The 20,435-nt window shown below is 36.4% G+C and overlaps 1 protein-coding gene across 4 annotated transcripts in view; it reads left to right on the top strand.

Moving 5' to 3' along the window:
- The window catches only part of ECT2 (epithelial cell transforming 2), a 28,720-nt gene that overhangs the window by 1,623 nt on the left and 6,662 nt on the right, over positions 1-20,435 (top strand). For 3 of the 4 annotated variants that reach the window (XM_010716892.4, XM_010716894.4, XM_010716893.4), the window contains exons 2-23: positions 488-642; positions 1,606-1,685; positions 1,813-1,905; positions 2,797-2,979; positions 3,493-3,582; positions 4,568-4,675; positions 5,706-5,779; positions 5,893-6,023; positions 6,821-6,936; positions 7,112-7,174; positions 7,558-7,780; positions 9,145-9,281; positions 9,938-10,057; positions 10,826-10,894; positions 11,828-11,938; positions 12,861-12,957; positions 13,697-13,778; positions 14,814-14,892; positions 15,082-15,201; positions 16,598-16,736; positions 18,305-18,459; positions 20,043-20,150. In XM_010716892.4, coding sequence (XP_010715194.1) covers positions 513-642; positions 1,606-1,685; positions 1,813-1,905; positions 2,797-2,979; positions 3,493-3,582; positions 4,568-4,675; positions 5,706-5,779; positions 5,893-6,023; positions 6,821-6,936; positions 7,112-7,174; positions 7,558-7,780; positions 9,145-9,281; positions 9,938-10,057; positions 10,826-10,894; positions 11,828-11,938; positions 12,861-12,957; positions 13,697-13,778; positions 14,814-14,892; positions 15,082-15,201; positions 16,598-16,736; positions 18,305-18,459; positions 20,043-20,150 — 2,508 coding nt within the window. In that variant the 5' untranslated portion in view covers positions 488-512. The remainder of the gene's footprint in view (positions 1-487; positions 643-1,605; positions 1,686-1,812; positions 1,906-2,796; positions 2,980-3,492; positions 3,583-4,567; positions 4,676-5,705; positions 5,780-5,892; positions 6,024-6,820; positions 6,937-7,111; positions 7,175-7,557; positions 7,781-9,144; positions 9,282-9,937; positions 10,058-10,825; positions 10,895-11,827; positions 11,939-12,860; positions 12,958-13,696; positions 13,779-14,813; positions 14,893-15,081; positions 15,202-16,597; positions 16,737-18,304; positions 18,460-20,042; positions 20,151-20,435) is intronic. The other variant, XM_003209199.5, reaches the window with a different exon arrangement.

Genomic DNA, 20,435 nt, shown 5'->3' with positions numbered 1-20,435 from the left:
AGGGATAGGCATCTATCTGTGAGAAGACTGAAGGCATCTAACGATGGATACATCTACAGTGCTGTAGTGATGTAGGGCAGTAGCCTTGATTGTATGGATAGCTCTATATGCATGCTTAAGCTTTGTAGAGGCTTTGATTCATTTTGAGAAACCTGATTTCCCTTTGCTTGCAAACTGATAGTACTTCCTTCTGGATGCTTGTTTTTATGTGACAGAAATAATTCTGTTCACATGAAAACTCAAAACTTAGCAAAGTACTTTATGTCCTCTAATTCTTTTGCTGGTGTTTCCATCACAGACTTGTGGACAATCCTTTCTACCAGTTCTGTGACTTCCAGTCTTTCTGTAACTGTTCTCTCAGTTTGAGTGGGATTTTAATGGGTGAACTCATTTAGAAGTCTAAAGTTACTTCTGACAGCCTTAGTCATGGGGATCATTAAAGAGCTTTTCAGCAACTGTAGCTTAAATGAGCACATCTATCTTCTAGCTGTTGAAGAAAGAAAGAAGTAATCATGGCTGACAACAGCACACTGGTGTCTGAAAGCGGGAGGAGCCTCTTGGCTGATACTTCTGTTCTTGATTCAAAAATTGTAGAAAACTCCAAAGAGAATGTGCTTCCTGGATCTGTCGTGGATGTTGAAGGTGATGTAAGAAGTTTAAGACCAACGTTTTACAATGACTGATTACTCTGTGGGTGTTAAGTTTTGAAAAACTGGAAGTGCTTTGCTGAACTGCAGTTGTATGTAGTGTAGCCTAAAGGGTGTTTGTATGGGATCCTTCTCCTAGCAAAGGAGGAGTCTTAATTTTAAATGCTCTTTGTTATCAAAATTTTGGCTTATAGCTATGAAATTAAATGAGTCTTCTGGTTAATGTATCTAAAGATTCTTCTATGGAATAAATAATTTTAAGTGATAAACTGATGCAAGTGTTTAGAAACTGTTGTTGCTCTGTTGTGCAAAATTACAAGTAGCCTTTAAAAAGATTAATAATCTCGTTCGAAATTTAATTAGTTTATTAACTAATCCTAAGATGCAAGCAACCAAAACCCAGCTGAAAACACACTAGGGGATTTCTGTTTGCCTGCAAAACAGTCAGTCTTCTTGATCAAATGGCTGTTGAAGGCAATGCTTGTCCCTTCTTCCTTTCATTTCAAAACTTATTGATACATGGAGGAAAAAAAGAACAAGATAGCTAATTTTGCTTCTCATGTTCCCTTGTGAAACTGATTAGTTATTAGGCAATGGTGAGCATTGTCAGCTAGGAGCATAGAAGCTAGCAAAGATACCACCTGTCTATCTTCCAGCAAGTCTTGCTATCTAATTCTGTTACAAGCATCAAGTCAATTTTACTTTGACTGTATGGTCATGAATTGAAGGATACTTTTGTACCATATATTAGAAGTTTATGTTGCGTGGTCAATTGAGCATGTCTTAATGTCAGAGCAATCTTCTTGAGGCAACACTTATTTTTCAGGATTTTTCCTGATAAATAAGCTGTCTTGAAAAGGTTATAGTCAGCTTCTTCTAGGTGTTATTGCTTGATTTAGAATTAACGCGGGTTTTTCTATTGAAATATGGATGTTTATCCTTGTTTCTCTATAAACAGAAGAAATGCCTCAAATAGAAACAAGAGTAGTTTTGGTTCAGGAAGCAGGGAAGCGTGAGGAGCTTCTGAAAGCCTTGGAGGTATGTGTGTCTGAGGTGGTTTTCTTGCTTTTCTTAAAAGAGAAAAATTAAGTGCTGAAATGACATGTCATTTTTCAGACTTCTGCTAACTAATGTGGTTCTGTACTAAAGTTCTCCTCTTCCACAGACCATTAGGATAATGGAAGTGCCAGTTATTAAGATAAAGGAAACTAGCCCTGGTAAATCTGAAGAAAAACTAATAAAAAGTATTGCCCATATGGTATGTCATGCAATTAAGCACGTGTGATTGCATGCAGCATGTTGCACTTCTCTGGGACTGAAATGTGTGGACTTTTCTAATTTATGTTAATTGGGATAATGGTCACAAGTTCTGCAAATGTTTGATGGCGTCACTTACAGCTCTTCAATCTTCTCAAAACTTTCTCCAACTTCTTTAAACATCTATCAAGGAAGCAATATCTGCAGCTTTTCAGTAGCTGTTTTCTAGAGGGGTGAGAATGCTTACTCAGCTAACACAAATTTTCACCATGAACTGGCTTCGTGATTGGCTAACTGTCTTATTTTTCACTTGAAACTGTATTTAAACTTAAGAGGTGATTCTCTGTTTTCTTTAAATTGAAAAAAACAAAACTCTAGGAAATAAAATCTGGAACTGGTGATTGATAGACAATGTAGTTAAGTCATTAGAAATACCAAGCAATGAACTTAACTGACTTCTGTTTTTTTTAGATCATAAGCAGCATGGAGCTAGCTGTTTCAAGTTGAGTGGTGCTTCTTAATTGCATCCAGAAGCACCTTAAGCTACTGTGTCTGAAGGGAGACATTTCATTTTGCTTCTCTTTTTCTCTCTATCTGTAGTTATTTGTCACTGCTATGTTGTCACTGTGAATTGATAAGTAAAACTACTTAATTACATTTTTTTTTTATTCTTCAGAGCCAGGAATTGCTTTAAGAACTCTTTACGCACTTCATAACTATTCTTATACTAGAAAACAATGTTTCTCATCCAGCTTTTGTCTATCTTTTTGATAGCATGTCTGTCAAAGTCTGAGTTGTACACTTTCATAATGGTCAAAAATAAAAATTAATTTTGATCCTAATTCAAGTATGTTACTTGAATAACATCCTGTCTCTTCCTGTCCTGCTCAAGGAAATTAAAGTTCCCTACATAAAGACGAATACAATAGAAGAGCTTGGAGATTGTGATTCCCCAGAATTTGAGACTGTCTTCGTTGTAACAGACTTCCAAGGTTCCATCTTTAACAACCTCTGCAAAGCAGACTGCCGTGTCATTGGGCCACCAGTAGTACTGCATTGTGCACAAAAAGGAGAGGTATGTGCTGCTTATGAGATCAGCTGAGTAGTTCTCCCATGCAGTGAGTTGTAAGTATGAAGTGTTCGAAATATTCTCCCTTTGCCCTGTGAATCACAAATATTGTCGTCAAGATAAGTTGGAGAAAAGTAAGTTTTTTAGTATCATATTAGATGACTGTATCTAATGAGAAAGCATGGCCAGATAGTGGTAAGATTACAACTCTACTGCTGTAGCTGTGGGAGTTGTGGGATTATGCTATTATGAAAGACAGCATACATGTACTAATAGACACTTTCAAAAGTCCTCACTTAAAGGAAGGTGGACTGGGGAAGAGAAAATGTGACGTACTACCTTTGGAATTTGGAAGTTCTCTAGTTATCTGAAGCTGATGCAGAACTCAAAATGCAGGCTTGGACTAGCGTTTCATATACTTTAATACTAGGAATAACACTATTATATTAAAAATATTGCTTCTATTAAAATATTTATCATTATACTTTTAACTGATGAGCCAACTTCATCTTGTTTCAGCCTTTACCTTTCTCATGCCGTCCACTGTACTGTGCAAGTATGTTGAACTTGGTACTCTGCTTTACAGGATTCAGGAAGAAGGATGAATTAGTAAGAATTTTTTTTCTTCTCCCCTTTGGCTAGGTAAAGCTGTGTTAAGTGTGATTTTTATAATGCGCTTCTGTTCTGTCACCTGTAGGATTTAACCATGCCCAGAACTTCTATGTTGGGAATGAACTGCTTTATTCTTCTGTTGCTCATTCAAAAGCAATGACATCAATAGATAGTAATAAAACTTAACTAGAGTCACTTTTTATTGGAATGATGTAATAAGTGCTACTGAGTTGTAGCTGTTTAAACACTTGTAGATTCAGGCTTTTTGATAAGATCTTATTTAGCCATTAATGTTCTTGTATTTTTATAGGAAGTAGTGTGATCAGGTAAAGGTTTTCAGTACTTTCAGAGCACTTGCTGTTATTGTATCTTGCTGTCATGCTATTAGGACTTGAGTCTTGACCTAAGTAAGCATGAGGTGGTCTTGTACTCTAGTGCTTTACCTTCTCAGTAATGTGGTTGCTGTATGATATTCCTGTTAGATGCTTGGCAGTCAGTAGTTTGATTTTTGGATTAAGTAAAAGTATATAAATTCTTAACTTGCTCTTAGGGCTAGAGATGTTTGGTAGTCTGGATGCGGACTGGACAACTTGCGATCTTTTATTAAAATTCTAGTAGCTGTGCCTTCACGCAGAACTGACCCAGTCACTGAGGATAACATGCCTCAAATTTATCTCATGTGAAATGATGAAGGCATTATGCATGATATTGATCACCATACTGATGGCTTGAAGTCTTTGTCAAGCTACATAACAAGGATCTCTAAAATAATTTAAAAAATGAGGGAAAGGGGAATGCAAACAAGTAGTTCTTCTATCAGCTATAGCTTCTTAAAAACAAAGAGAACAAACTGGAGCATTTCTAGTCCTAGCCATTTAATGTAACCTTCTATCACCTGTTTTTGTAAATTATTCATGTGCCTTTCTCACTCTGCACTGTGTATTTCAAAAGATTGACTGTACGCTTATTTTTTTTCTTGCAGGTTAAGCTGGTGACCTTAGTTCATCATATGGGTGGAATTATTCGAAAGGATTTCAACTCAAAAGTTACACATCTGGTGGCTAATTCAACACATGGAGATAAATTCAGAGTATGTAAGCTTGAATGATACTTCGTGAGAACTTTCTCAATTTCCTTCATGTAACAAACTGGAAATTCATCTGCATCTGCTGTTGATCTTGGATACCTGTTTGTCTCTTAGAAATCTAAAAAAAATTCCCTGAATGCGGAGTTTTTTTTCTGTAGTAGACAAGTTTTATAATTAAAAGGAACCAGAGTGTTAAGGTAATGTCATTGCTGAAACATCAACCAAATTATTATGACGTGTTTGCTCATTTTTTTGGACAGGCAAATATACTTTGAAGTAATTTATGTGAAACTTCAGTACTTGATTTCTGCACACCTTTAAGAAAAACTTGTGTGTAAGCTTTCACATCTTCATTTATGTGCAAATATCTGTATATATTCTTTTTGTCTGTCAACACTGGAAAGGCATTCAGGATGCATTCAGCTGACAGGGTATTGTAACTTGATTAATGACAAAAGCTTCCATATTCCTGGACTCTCTCTTCCTTGAGCTGTTTGGCTGTTAATCTTCCCAGATGTGTCTATCTGATTTTTGAACTAAAAGAGAAGACCTACTTTCTATCTCTGGTCAAATAGGTGTTTTTTTTTTTTTTTTTTTTTTTTTTTTTTTTTTGCTACCTCAAAGGGCAATGTTTGGTAACTTTGCAGTTTCTTGACTACTCACTTCCTATTTAGTAAAAGTAGACTGGGATGTACATCTTCCTGAAAAAGCATAGGAAGCAGGAAAGATTCTGTATTCCACTGGATCTGTGATTTGAGATTTTTTTTTTTGTGCTTGCGGTGAAGAATATTGGGCTAATAATGCACTTTTGAGTAAGTTTCAAAGTAGATATTGGTCCTGTCTTCTAGTCGCTGAAGAGATGCATCTTCTAGGTTTTGCTGTCAAATAATTTTTTGAAGGAATAGGTTCACTTTTTTTTTTTTTTTGAAGCATGTGTCTTGAAAAGTAATAGTTATGTTGGAATTTTTCTTGGCATGGAAGGAACTTAAATAGAAAACTATTTGTTGCCATTTATGCACTTCTTGTTTTGTAGATTGCTGTAAGTCTTGGTACTCCTATCATGAAAGCGGAGTGGATTTATAAAGCTTGGGAGAAAAGGAATGAAATGTGGGTATTTACTTTCCTTCAACCCTGAACTTATGACCTGTTCACTTGTAGTATTGGGAATTTAAGTGGTGTTGTAGTACTGACTTAGTTACTTTTGTGCATCCGTTTTCTAGGGACTTCTGTGCAGCTGATGATGATATTAGAAATCAGTTCAAAGTTCCTCCCTTCCAGGACTGCTTGCTAAGTTTCCTTGGATTCTCAGATGAAGAGAAAGCAAACATGGAAGAAATGACAGAAATGCAAGGTTGTTTGTGAATGCTGACCTTTGAAATGAACGGGACTTATGGCTGAAAGATTTCACTGAAACAAAATCCTGGATCATGAATCATAAGGCATTAGTAAAGAATCTTCAACATGGAAAGCTCTAAATTGATTTTTACATTTCTTAGCTCTTATAGCTGTTGAAGACTTGAAAGTTCTTAGACTGATTGAAGCTAGGCCATCTTAAAAGAAATTGCAGGATGCTTGAAAATATCCTAGGGTACTTTCAACTTTGGTGTGAAATGTTACTGGTGAAACGCTTGAGATGTTTGAGGTTTTTTTGGTGTAGGGTTTACATTAAGGGTTGTATAAACAGCCATGAGGTAATAGATAGATGTGGTTCCAGCCTTGTGTTGCTAGAGCATGTATGCAATAGAGCTACTGGTGTGGGAATGCAACAAGCTTGTAATAGCAAATTGTCCTCAAAACATGGAAGTTGGCTGTTCTTTTTTTTTTTTTTCTCCCTGACCTTTTTTCTCTAAAGATTTTATAAGAATATTCACAAGCTAGAACCTCTGTGTCACACAGAGTGTATCTGCCTTGTTCTACAAATAAGGAAGACAAGCTTTTCAGTAAAGCATAATGTTTATTTCCAGAGAGGTTTAAATGCCCTCTCAGCTATGCTGAGAGTTGTCTGCTGCTGTTAATATGTGGGGTGTTTTGCAAGTTTTTCTCCTTGGCACTTCTGTCCTTGATACTAGATGCTGTAAAGCTATCAAGCAAACAACTTTAACAATAATATTCTGTCTTGCAATTTACCTCTTTTTCTTATTTCTATAGGAGGATGTTATTTACCAGTTGGTGATGAAAGGTGTACACACTTAGTGGTTGAAGAAAGTACAGTAAAAGAGATTCCATTTGAACCTTTAAAGAAACTTTATATTGTGAAGCAAGAGGTTAGTGCTTACAGATTCTTGAAGGAATACATGTGTATACTGCTCCATGTGAGACTTTTTTCTTTAGTTTAAGCTACTTGTCTGCACTCAGTGTGCAAATTGCCATAATACTACATACATTACTCTGAGCATTTTTAACACTGTGATTTTAATGTGTGGTTTCCTTATTCTTCAGTGGTTCTGGGGAAGCATTCAAATGGACGCCAGAGCTGGAGAGTCCATGTATTTATTTGAGAAGGTGTGTATTATATGAATGGATTCAACACAGCTTGTACTTGGTGGTGAAATTAGTATGTGTGGGGCCAGAAATTAATTTTTTTTTAAGCTGCATTTAAATCCCAGGTGATGAATTGTAAGTTTACCCCTAGACTATTGATTTGAGAAAACATTTTGTTTCCTTAAAGCTGAACCAAGTTTTAGTAAAAGCAAAAACAGAACAAAAAAAATGTATGACTTTTTTTTTTTTTTTTTTTTTTTTTGCAAAATAAAAATAGGGCTTTGTCTGGTTTTCTTGGGGGGGGAGGGAGGGGATGTTGTGTGTGCTCATCTGGCCTATCTTTGCCTTGAGTTGTGCTGGAAACAGCAAGTAAAAAGACTAAGCTGAACTTTATTTCTCTACAGTCAGAGAGTCCTGGCCTCAAAAAGTCTGTGTCACAGCTTTCTCTGAGTACTCCAAACAGCAATCGTAAAAGACGTCGTTTGAAAGAGACTCTTGCACAGCTGACTAGAGAAACAGACATGTCACCTTTTCCTCCTCGGAAGCGCCCGTCAGCTGAACACTCGCTTTCTCTTGGGTCCTTGTTGGACATCTCTAACACTCCAGAATCAAGCACGACCAATGGAGGTATAGCTAAAGACCTTCATTTAGGTGCACTTGCAGTGTTTAAGATATCTCTGCATACAGGTGATAATAGTAGTGATGGAGAAGTCTTTCAGGATTTGCTTCAGGTTTCCTGGGTAATTCCAGACTTTCTCCTTGAAGTGTGTGGGACGTAGGGTCAAAGTGAGGCATTCAGATACAGAGGCCAGGCTGCTTCTTTTCATCACAGTAAGCATATTCAACAGTACTTGCAGAGAGGAGAGTTACTGGTACTCTTAAAAGAAGGTTTTAAAAGACTGCAAAAATATATCTTTCTTGTATATAAGAGGCAATGGTTTTAAATGAAGAGGGTAGATTTAGATTAGATACTAAGAAGGGATTGTTCCCTGTAAGTATGGTAAGACACTGGAACAGGCTGCCCAGGGAAGTTGAGAATGCCCCATCCCCGGAGATGTTCAAGGCCAGGTAGGATGGGGCTTTGGGCAATATTTTGTGTCCTTGCTTATGACAAGCAGGTGATCTTTAAGGTCTTTTCCAACCTAAACCATTCTAAATCATGTAAGCAATCTGAAAGAGGCACAGCCTTTCAGTCATAAGTCAAGGAATTGGAGAAACATAAGCTCATTCTCAATGACAATGTTTACCAGATAGTGCTAGAACTCTTGTAACTCCTCATACAGAAGCTGCTTCTAATGCAGCATCAGTGGACAGTTTCAGGAAGTGATATTATGAAAACAATAGATATAGCACTTATTTAATAAGTGCTGTGATTATAATGGACTTAAACATCAGAATAGGTGTGTACAGATCTCTGCTGTCCAGAACATATGCAGGTATATAAAAATAGTGGACTGTTCCAGGTTAACAGGTTTTAAGAAAAATTACCTTCTTTTCTCATCTACCTCATTTTCCACTTGCACCAGTCATCTACCTACAGTGAAATGCTGCAGTTCTTGCTTGTAAAGACTGATCTCATTCAGTGGTTTTGGGCTGCATGTACAATGCAAAGATGGTAGGGACCTGAAAGACTTGTTGATGTAGCCAAGCAAAACTAGAAAAATATAACTCCCATGTGTAAATAATGTTCAGCACTTAGCCTTCAACTGATACTAAGCATAAGAGGGTTGAGTCACTGACCAGTCTGTAAATTGCTTACTCGTGGTTTAATAGTCTAAGACTTATTCTGAGGAATAACACGTTACTATTAGTCTATAATAGGACTAATAAAGTCATTTTTAGACAGAGCTCTGATGACTAAATAAAGAATAGCCTTCTAGCTTTCTTTAATTCCCTTGAATTCTGAGAGCTTTCCTCTTGGAGGGTGACCTTTTCAGGAACTCTAATTTATCATAGAACTCTGTTTTCTTTTGGAAATATCTTTTAATCAGAAACGCCAAAATCCTGTGCAAGGCCGTCGAAAAACTCCACTCCTCTTCCACTAAAGCAGTCTGCAAGATGGCAGGTTGCAAAGGAATTATATCAGACAGAAAGTAACTACGTTGATATTCTTACAACAATTATTCAGGTGAGCTGGTATTACAGCAAGTACAAGTCATTTGTAATAAGACTCCTAATGTTTAGGTAAGTGACTTGTGGTCTTTGGGCTTTTCAGAACTTAGAGTAACAAAGGCATGTGAGGAATGATGTATATGAGCTTACAACTTTACTGGTATATTAAAGATGTTAATTATAAAGCTTGGAGGTCATAAACCAACTGCAGATCTCAGATTAGAAGTTATAGCTGATACAAAAATATTCTATTTTAAGAAAATAGGCTCTTCATGACTTGGGTTTTTAAGATATTAGTGCAAAGAGGTGGAAAAAAAATGCTAAGTCTGTTTGCTACTGCAAGAAGAGCAGAATAGCAAGCAATTTACAGGAAGAGCTTCATTCACTTCCTAGGAAGTTTGCTTCCGCTGTGGCTCATTATCATGCCTAAAGAATGTGTGTGAGTAGAGGAGAAGATAAAGGGATTATTCTACAGTAATCTTAATTAACCTAGTGTTTACATCTGGAAACCACTCTTCCACAATCTGTTCTTATTAAGTGGGAGCAGGATGTATCAATATTGTGACTGCAGGAAATGATGATCTGGGAAAAAAAAAAAAACCACCATTGTTTTCATAACTATTTCTTATACAATGCATGGAAGATATAATGATTCTTTGTCTAATACATCAGTTATTTCAAGTTCCATTGGAGAAGGAAGGACAACTTGGAGGACCAATACTTGCACAGGAAGAGATTAAGACTATATTTGGCAGCATTCCAGATATTCTTGATGTACACACTAAAATCAAGGTAAACTGTAACTTCCTCCTACAGAGGAAGATATGATGCAAACTTCAAATTCTTTCTGCATGTGTTAAGTTATAGCTACTGAATGGATACAGATTCATTAGGATGAATTAAGTGCAAATCTGAAATATACTTTTAAGAAGTTAACTTACAAATTAAGTACCTGAAGTCTGAGTATTGTACTTAACTACTACTGCCATCTATAAACTGTACTCAAAATTGCTTAGGTACAGAGGTTGTCTGTTTCTTCTCAACTTTGGTGTAATGAAGATAGGAGCAGAAATAAATGGAGACTAGTGGTGAAACCTTTCAATTCAAAGCGAATCCTGAACTTCAGCTATGCTGTCTTGTTCCTGTTATTAGCTGAGAATAAATAAGCTTGATCCTTATCAAGCTGATACGTGCTTAACAGCTTGCTCTTACTCTTCTCGACCCTTGGTGCACTCGGTGAGGGAAACCTGTGCTAATTATCATTTAATCCTAACTTCTCTTACGCAGTTTTGTTGCAGAGCTGACTAGTTCAGACACACTGTTAGACTCTGCTTTTATTGATTCAAAACTGTATATTTAGTAAACCAGAGGAGTTTTGCTATCATCTCTTAATAAAGTTAAGAGGCTTACTGTGAAGTTGTGTGGGTTTTAGGGTTGCCTTTTTTTATTATCTGTTTCTGTGTTGACTGTGTGTTTGGCAGAGCACTGGTCCCATCTTAAAGCTTTATGCAGTTGACACTCGTTATTTTTTTTTTCTCCCCACCCTTGCACCTAATCTAGGAAGACCTGGAAGATCTTATGGTGAATTGGACTGAAAGCAAAAGTATTGGCGATATCTTTCTTAAATATGTAAGTTTCTGGGTTTTTTTTCGCGTTAGAACTATTATGAACTACTATCTTACAAATGACCCACTGTAGGATCTAGCAAACACAAGCAAAGCACTAATGAGTAAGCAAGAACACTGACTCATTCTGTCTTCTGTTCAGACTTCTTAGCTGAGTTAAGTGATATACTTTGTGTAAGTAATCCCTGTCAAGATTAAGTGTATGCATCTGTCTGTTTGCATTATGGATTGAAACTTCAAATAGGTGTAATTAACAACAGCCTTCAATTTGTAATGCTACAGACATTTTCTATTTAAATGGTAGAAGGAACTCTTTCTGTAATCTTAGTGATCTTCTGCCTCCTTTCGATAATATGGAATTAGCATGTTAACTTTTTGAAGACACTTGCATTTTTCCTTGAAGGCTTAAAATGTGTAAATAATGACTGCTTATTTTTCACAAGTACACAATGTACAGAACATGAAAGCTATGTCTGGGACTGCAGTACTTTTTAACACTGTAAGCCTGCTACTTATCTTGTGCTTCTGCTGTCTTAATCATGCTGAGGCAAAGAATATTTTGTATTCAAAAGCTCTTGATTTGAGGTATTTCTTATGGTGATTTAATGTCTTTTTTCTTAAAAGTGTGCACACTGGAGAAAGTATCTAAAATTGTCAAAACTTTCACTGAAAGTATTGTGTTAGATAAGAGCTCTCAGTGGTTTCTAGGATTGACGTGTTGTACTTGATCTTTGAGAGTGGTCTGTATTTCATAAGTAGCCTTGAACCTAGAACATTTGGCATTCAAAAATGTTCTAACTTGTAAACCTGTGCATGCTCACATAACAGTGCTTTATTCTTCATCAAAATGTGTCTTTGAGCAGCTCAGGGTGTATGAATATACGTGCAATGCTATGTCACATGTAAAGTGGATATCTAACAGTTGTTTGTTTTTCAGTCAAAAGACTTGTTGAAGACATATCCACCATTTGTGAACTTCTTTGAAATGAGCAAGGAAACTATTACTAGATGTGAAAAACAGAAGCCAAGATTTCATGCCTTCCTGAAGGTAAGTGTTTTGCTCAAAGTTGTGCGAACTTGGTAACTATCACCAAGTAAACTGTTCAGTGCAGTTGATGAGGAACTTGAAATTTTAAAAACTTGAAGGAACGTTGAATGCTTTTTGGTGAGACAGAAATAAGAAGGATTTGAGTTTAAATCCCTTAAGCTTCTCATGAGACTCTTTACTAAGAGGTCCAGGTTCCTTGTCTGTTACAGCTTCTAAGCTAGTTTGATTATATGCTGAATAAGTTATTTGTCTCCCAAATACATACCTTCCTTTTCTCTTTGTTGATCCCCCTCCTGGTGCTAAAGACTTGTGAGTTAAAAGCTATTCTGGGAACACTCCTGGCAGTTATGAAGTTCCAAGGAGGTAGAACGTCTCGCTATTCCTGCAGCTAATGAGAAGGAGTGTGAGGATTTAAGAGAAGACTTTCTTCAAAGGAAAATTGTAGAGGAGTCTTTATACTTCCAAGGTTCTAGATAAACCTATTTAACTGACTGCTGGTTCAGTGTAGCTTTAAATCTGCATCCAACAAGCATATCTCAAAACAAGAAAACCCCAAAGAAATCAAGCTTAAAGGTCTCAGTCCTTGTTTTCTTAGGTATTGGGGTCTATTTCTGCATATTAATAATTAAATGATGGGGAAATGATAAAGAATGCAACCAGCTGTCCCCTGTCTCACTATGCCTTAGGATCTGGAGCAAAGTCTGGGAAGTTGGTCATATGGACAGTTGAATCATTCTGAGAAGATAAGTGATAAACGCCATCTAGATTTGAATGTCTTCTGACATGATTGCTTAACGACTGTGTACCTGTGTTGAAAGATTCTGGGAAACTTCTACTGCATTCCTAGCCTTGGAGGATATAACACTTTTACCATTTAATTGGAAAAATAAGAGTTATTTCCTTTTTTCCCCTTTTCTTCTAGATAAACCAAGCTAAACCAGAATGTGGTCGTCAAAGCCTAGCTGAACTACTTATCCGTCCTGTTCAAAGGTTGCCTAGTGTTGTTCTACTACTAAATGGTAATCTTGTGTTTTCTGTATGTTTTAAATACCAAGGTAATGCTGCTTTTGGCATGATTAGGCGTGGCTTTTCTCACATGAAGCATACTTGTTTCTGTGAGTTAATCACACTGAATGGCGATCAGCAAGGCCAACTACTGAAGAAAGCATTGTTTAAGAAAATTTCACTTGTGTACTTCAGATATATACAGGAACAGAAGAAAAGCTTGTTCTGAAAACAGTTTTGTCGTCTTAAGTACGAATATAACTGAGGTTTGAATGAGAGATAAATTCATATCAGCAAGGCTACAGCTTCATATGTTTCTCTTGAGATCACCCACTTACTGTAATAATGATAAAATCTGTTAGATCTGTGTGAGTTAACATTGTCTTCACAGACTACAACATCGACTTCTTAAGGCAGGAATCAGAGTACTTAATAAAGCATGTAGCTAGTCCTTGTAAAACTGGCTATTAATGGTGGCAATGTAAGCTTACCATGCAGTTAAACTTGTATTTGGAAGCTGAAGGCAAGGACCATATGCCAACATAAGTACAGTGGTGCATAAGTCTCACACGTGTTCAACTACTTCAGTTGAAGACTGAAGGCTGCTTTTAGCAGACTGCAGTGCTAGGTAGTTCATGGGGATGAAATGATATGAAATGGCTTTAACTTAAAAAATCAAATAGTCTTCCTACTTCTCAAATTCTCAACGTTTTATTCGTAAGGGTTTGAAAACTTGCAATGTTTGAATTGTAGATCTTAAGAAGCATACAGCAGAAGACAACCCAGATAAAATAATTCTAGAGAGAGCTATTGAATCATTAAAGGAAGTGATGACGTAAGTGAAATTCATTCTACAAAACTGTTAGATGTGTGGATCTATTCATCTCTTCTAAACTGTCCTAACTTACAGCATATTGCTACCATATGTTTTGTCTCCATTTAAGTGTATGTAATATGCATTCCTCAGGAAGTGGTGATTACCATGATTGCCAAAGAATGAATGGAGGGGAAACATGCTATCAAATACTTAAATTAATCTGTGGTTTCTCAGATCAGTCTCCCTTCTGGCACTGCCATCATTCTGTCATCCTGTGCCAGAGCCCTTGATGTCCTTGAAAAGCTTCTGTTGTTACCCACTGCTTCTATTTGAATGGCTGCTGACTTCCTACCTGTGTGTGAAGCTGAACCTTTTGATTCTTTTGTCCTGTCTGCTCTGTTCTGGTTATTTCTGTCCTCTACAGAGTGGAAGAGATGTAAGGGGTAGATAGCATCTTTTAAGTCTTCTGTGTATATAAATTTCCATTGAGAGGTTGTGTAGTATTGGTGAAAGCTTATCTGTGTTGTGCTCCTGTGTTGGCTATTGATGGGCACCATTCTGCAAGCTTCAAGCTGAAGCTGTTTAGATAATAAGGCTCACCTCTTCTCACCAATGAGACTTTATATATTTACTTGAGCAAATGTTTGTCTGATTTCTAACAACTTTTAATGTCTAATTACTCTTGCATTTGACTTCTGGTGAACTGTAGTGTTGACTTGGGGTGGTGTTGAGAGACCTGTAGAATGCAGCATATGAGAATTGATCTCTGGTTCCTTCCTCCTGGGGTAGGAAGGGAAACTGCAATAACTGAATGCTGTGTCAGCTAATAGAACAATACTCTTCTCATGTTATAGTTCTGAAGTTTCATGTATGCTTGCTTAGCATATGGTGCTTGAACACATGTAGAGTACATTCCCTCTACTTCTGTATGTCCAAGTACTATTCTGTAAGCTTTCTGAATGTTCAGCTTAATTATTTTTGTCTTAAATGCAGTGGAATCATTTACAGTTGCTTGATATTGAAGATAAATGTAATATAATGTGCTTTCCTCAGACATATTAATGAAGACAAGAGGAAAACAGAAGCACAAAGGCAGTTCTTTGATGTTGTCTATGAAGTTGATGGATGTCCAGTAAGTAATTTTTCTGAAGTTGCAGACCTGTAAAAATGATTGCTTGCTTTCTTGCTCCCTCTGCAAGAATATGTGAAGTTAAAATGCAGTGGTACTGTTTTAAATAGATTTTCAGTGTTAAGCTGTAAGCAAGTAGTAATCCAGCACTTGAATTAAATGCTTAATGAGCTTTTTTCTTCTGTTGCATAGGCCAATCTCTTGTCCTCTCACCGAAGCTTAGTTCAGCGTTTGGAAACTGTTGCACTTGGTGATGACCTCTGTGACAGGGGAGAACAGGTCACACTCTTTCTGTTTAACGATTGCTTAGAGGTAAGATTACTGTATGAATACTTCTAATGAGTTGTAAAATGCTTGCCACTGTGAATATAAACAAGAAAAACTTAAACTTTGAAGCAGAATCAAGTCACAGACTTTAAGTCACGGAATTAAGAAGAATTAAGAATTAAGACTCAGACAGCTGATAGTTCAACACATCCTGATGTTACCTTTTTGGTAGGTACTGTATAAGTAACACAAGTAACTGATCGGTTTTGGATGATTTTATAGCAAGATTAAGTAGTTGATATTAAAGAGCAGTGAAGGGCATATTTACCTTGGAAAAGCAATTAACAATTCTATATGGGAATAAGGCCAATGTATCTAACACATTTTGAAAATTAGCATCATAAATGACTGATATTTGTCTTGTCACTGACGGAACTTTTTTCATTATTACATGCAGTAGTATCAAATAATATTACAGTAGTTTTTTAGCATTTCTGTGTTGTATGCCAATATCTATACTTCTCTGAGAAATAATATACTTCTCTGAGAAATAAGTTTCTATTCTTTTCTGTTTAAAGTAAATGCTTAATTCTCAATATATTTAATTACATATCTGCATAGCACTTTAATGGATGAAAAAGTGCTGGAGTCTGGCTCAGCAGGCTGTTGGTCTGCTTAAAGTTTAATTGTATTTAATATGAATAAATATACCTCTGAGATGGAGCTGTTTGTGCTTTGGCCAACAAGGAAAGCAGATCCACATATTATATATCTAGACTAATATTACGCTAAGGAGATACATAATGAAAAGTAATATACCTAGGAGTAAAGCTGGCTTAGTTTCACTTTTCACTTGTGAAGGATGGAAGGGAAAGTGAAAACAAGCCAAGAACCTTAATTGAAAGTATCTCTTCTATAAAATAAAAACGACTGATGTTACCTCTGTTTTTAATGTAAAGTTAAAAACTAACATACCTCCACTGTCAAAATCTATTCCATGACTGCATGGATGAGTAACAGCAAATAACACTCTTAGGACAGAATTCACCACAGTCTGTTCTGATTTACGCATATAGGCATTGTCTTCAGTGTTTAAACCTTGACTGACTTGTTGTAGGTTTCTGAGTGCCATTGCTTGTTCTTCAGGGTAGAATTGAGACTTATAATACAAAGCTGCCTTCCCTCTTTTTTTTTTTCCAGAGGTGAGGGTACTGCTGCTAAGTAACAAGTATTTCTTGACCACTTGAACTATCTATAGGCATCTCTTATCTCAAATTCACTGAAGACTTTTGTCATACAGTAATGTAGTTCTTTAAAATACTCCAAGTGCATTTCTCTGTAACAAGACTTTATTTTCATTCCTGAATTTTAGAAGGTAAGAATACAGAAGACAAAGCAACAATAGACTTTAAGTTTAACCTGTCTTTTTATTTAACTGCAGATTGCAAGGAAGCGTCACAAAGTCATTGGTGCTTTCAAGAGTCCTCATGGCCACACAAGACCTCCTGCTTCTCTTAAGCATGTTGTACTCATGCCTCTCTCCCAGATCAAAAAAGTCCTGGATATAAGGGAGACAGAAGGTCTGTATGATCTAAAATGCCCCAGCAGCAATGAAAACTCCCTTTTAAAGGATGAAGGTTTTCCAATTGTGAGACAGAATGCCAGGGCATATTTGTTGTATGACAAGTTAGGTATGAGATTCTAGTATAAGCTGCTGTTTGAAGCTGTCTGCAAGCTTGAAAATGTCTTGTTTTGGCATCTTTTGGCTTTTCAAGACTCACTGTGGGCTGCTAGATCTGACAGAGCTATTAGGTGGAGTTAGAAACCATTCGTTAACCAAATGACAGTATGACTTAAAGTAGTGCATTTGACAGCTCTGAAATTACAAAGAAAAAAGAAAAAACAACAAAAAACCAAACAAACTACAGAAAACAGATGAGACTTCAGTCCAAAGCAGAGACAAAGGCTTTTGTTATGAAACTAAATATTGTGTAAATGGTGGTAACAATGCTCAGGAGTAATGCTTAGCCTCTTAGGGGAAAAAAAATCCTTAAATTTTCTATCACAAATCTTGTGACAAAAAAATTGTGACAAAATTCACAATTTCTGTGGCTGCTTTGCCATACTGAGGCCATAAAGGTTTCACTAAAATAATGCATTACTAGAGCAGCAGGACCAGTGCTACAAATAGTATTCCAACCTTGCTAGTGACTTCTAAGTAAGAGTAGGTTCAACATCTGTCCCTAGAAAGATACATTTGATATTTCACTTGGGGTGATAGTATGCATGTTGGAATTGTTCTGGTTTCTTCTCTGAAGTACCTGTATCTAGAAACTTAATGAAAAACAGGAATGGCAAAGCAGGTAGGTTGTAAACATGTTGCTTAACTGCTGAAAACTACCTACAGAAAGTTAGCTTAAGTCTTCTCTTAAGAGGTTTTCCTTCATATGATACCTACGTTTATTTAGGGACTTATATAAATGCCTCCCATCAGACAAGCATCTGTTTAATATTTGCTTAGAACTTCAGTATACTACTTGGAAGAGGTCAGCTGCCCTGACTGAGAGGATCTGTTTTTAAAATTGTTGTTTCTTTCCTTATCTGTGTTTAGCATGAGTTGGCTGAATATTCTCTTAAGTATCAGCAATTGATTTATTTTCTGCTCTTAAGTGAGCAATGTTGGTCAAGTCTAAAAATTCAACTACAGCACTTGAATGTCATATTTATTACTGACATCTTTGGTTGCTTTCACTGCCTTACACAACAGGGTAAATGTTTTCCTTCTTCTGTGTCAACAAAAGGAATGATCTGTCCAAAATTCATGAGTTAAAGAATATTCACTGCTGTATTAGTAAGAATTAAATAGTCTAGTCTATGCTGTGCAAGCTATTTGGTGAGTGAACTGGTTGCAGTCTCCTTGAGACATGCAGACAGAACTCATAGCTCTTTTGTGGGTGATAAAACAGCAGTTGTGCAAATAATAAATTCCTTGTACTAAGTTACGTAACCTGTAAGTCTAACTTCTGGAAGCTGAAGGGTTAACTCTAAAAGATTATTCCCATTATCCTTTGGGGTGGGAAGTCATATGAAATAGAATTCTTTTGTCTTACCTCTGTCTTGTTTGTTTGTTCTTCTAAAACTTCTGTAGATTGCCACAAAGCTTTTGCCTTGGTTGTACGTCCACCTACAGAACACAACAACAAGCTACTCAGTTTCCAAATGACCAGTGAAGAACCTCCTAAAGAAGACTGGCTGAAAACATTGTGTCGACATGTAGCTAACACAATTTGTAAAGCAGATGCAGTAAGTTCTCTGCAGCCATGGTGTCTGGAAATATTTTGCTCTGTTGGCTTGAAATACAGGAAAATAAAGAACTTGTTAATAGTGGATATGCTCTAGATGAAGTAGAGCAGTAAATTTTTGTGCTAGCATGTTGGCAAGTAAGTGGTTAAAAAGTGGAAGAGGAAGCAGCCTCAAAGTTAGCTTCTGCAGAAGCTAGTGAGTACATGAAAGAGAATCACACCTTTCACCCAGCACAGATTAATTATAAATAATTCAAAATCTGCACTGCTGATCTTCGGCAAATCTCAACCAGATTGTCTTCAGCTTGCTTTCACTGTTTATCTGCAATCTTAGCATTGTGAATTATGTGTTGGTTTAACTCTTTGTGTTAGATTTAATTTTTGGTTTTTATGTATGGGCATGAGAGCGTAAGGGACGTGAAGCATCATCCTCCTACAGACATTCCTCCAACCTTAGAACAAGGAAATAAGAGAGATGTTGGCCTTCTCTTATCTTAAAAGCTCAATGTGCACACTTTTCACAGCCAGAAACTATTAATTGGGAGTGCAGATCCCTTCCAATTAGGGCAAAAGTCTTTTGTCCAATGTTCTAACTATATATGAATATATAAGAATATATGCATATGTAATTCAAATTTGCTGAAAATTCATTCGGTATGTGAAGCTGCATTGTTTTCTTGGTGTATAGTATTTGAAGTACTTTAGAACACACTTGTATGTAAAATATCTTCTGTCTTGCTTAGAATCTCATTGAGGAATGTTGGAATATGAAATTTGGCATTGTGGTTTCTTTCTTCCAAGTGCAGAGCAGAAGTAATTCAGAATAATTCAGACAGGTTAATTTACTTCAGTCTGTATCAGTCACCTGTATTCACTCTTGATTCTATGAAGTATAACAGAAAGGAGTGGAAATACCATTTAATAAAATAGAAAATTCATCTATATGTAACAAAATTAGTTCATCTTGCCCAGGACATTCAGAATCGTATGCTGACAAATAGCAATCTATTATACTGAATACTATTAATTATAATTTATGTAATTATTGGTCTGTAGTGAGTACGTAAATTTTTTGCTAATGTAAGTGGCAAGTTGAACTTCAGTCTAAGGTTTCTTTGGGTTTTCAGTAACTCTCAGTACTGTGCGACAATGAGAGATAGCATAGACTTGCCACATGGTGGCAGTACAAAACTTTAACTAGTCTGTTAGGCAGTGGGAATAGCCATAGACCTTGTTTGGTGTCCTTAACGGTTTTCTTAAGAGCCTTATGTGCCAGTGAAAGTAGTAAGTATTTAGCTTGGAACTCCTCATGAGTGCTTCAGACCTACTGCCTTTGCTTTAATTACCCCTGAACTTGAAACTGGATAAACAAACATGAAAGTAATCAAGTAATTGTGTAACTGACTACTGGTGGTTAATATCATGAAACCACTTCAACACAAATAGTTTCTTTCTCTGTATTTTAAGAGAAATACGGAGGAATGCAGCTATTAAAAATCTCTAAACCTGACTTCATGAATTAGAGAATGATATTTTTACAAGTGCTTATTTTTGTGAAACCACTAAGACTATTTTTGTCTGTAGGAAAACCTTATTTATGCTGCTGATCCTGATTCAGTTGAAGTAAATACTAAAGATATGGACAGTACTTTAAGTAGAGCATCTAGGGCAATAAAGAAAACATCAAAAAAGGTAAGATACTACAAAAGTTGTGCTTTGCAGCAGAATTCATTCTAGTCAGAATGGCATTAGTATTCCATTTCAGGTGCTTTGTAGAACTTACAGCAGTTGTGGGAAGAACTTAATCTCAGTGAAACTCATAAGTTTTGTCCTTAAAGGCAGAAGGTAGGGAATACTTGATGGCTTTGACAGGGTAGTTTTGGGGTATTTTAATTGGAGTATTTTAAGTATTGTAGTTATAAATATTGTGTAAGTATTATTGATATCATTATGGAACTTTATTTACCATGTTCAAAT

The sequence above is a fragment of the Meleagris gallopavo genome, chromosome 11 (genome assembly GCF_905368555.1).
Source record: "Meleagris gallopavo chromosome 11, MGAL_WU_HG_1.1, whole genome shotgun sequence".
Taxonomy (NCBI): Eukaryota; Metazoa; Chordata; class Aves; order Galliformes; family Phasianidae; genus Meleagris; species Meleagris gallopavo.
This window is presented reverse-complemented; position numbering and strand designations above follow the sequence as displayed.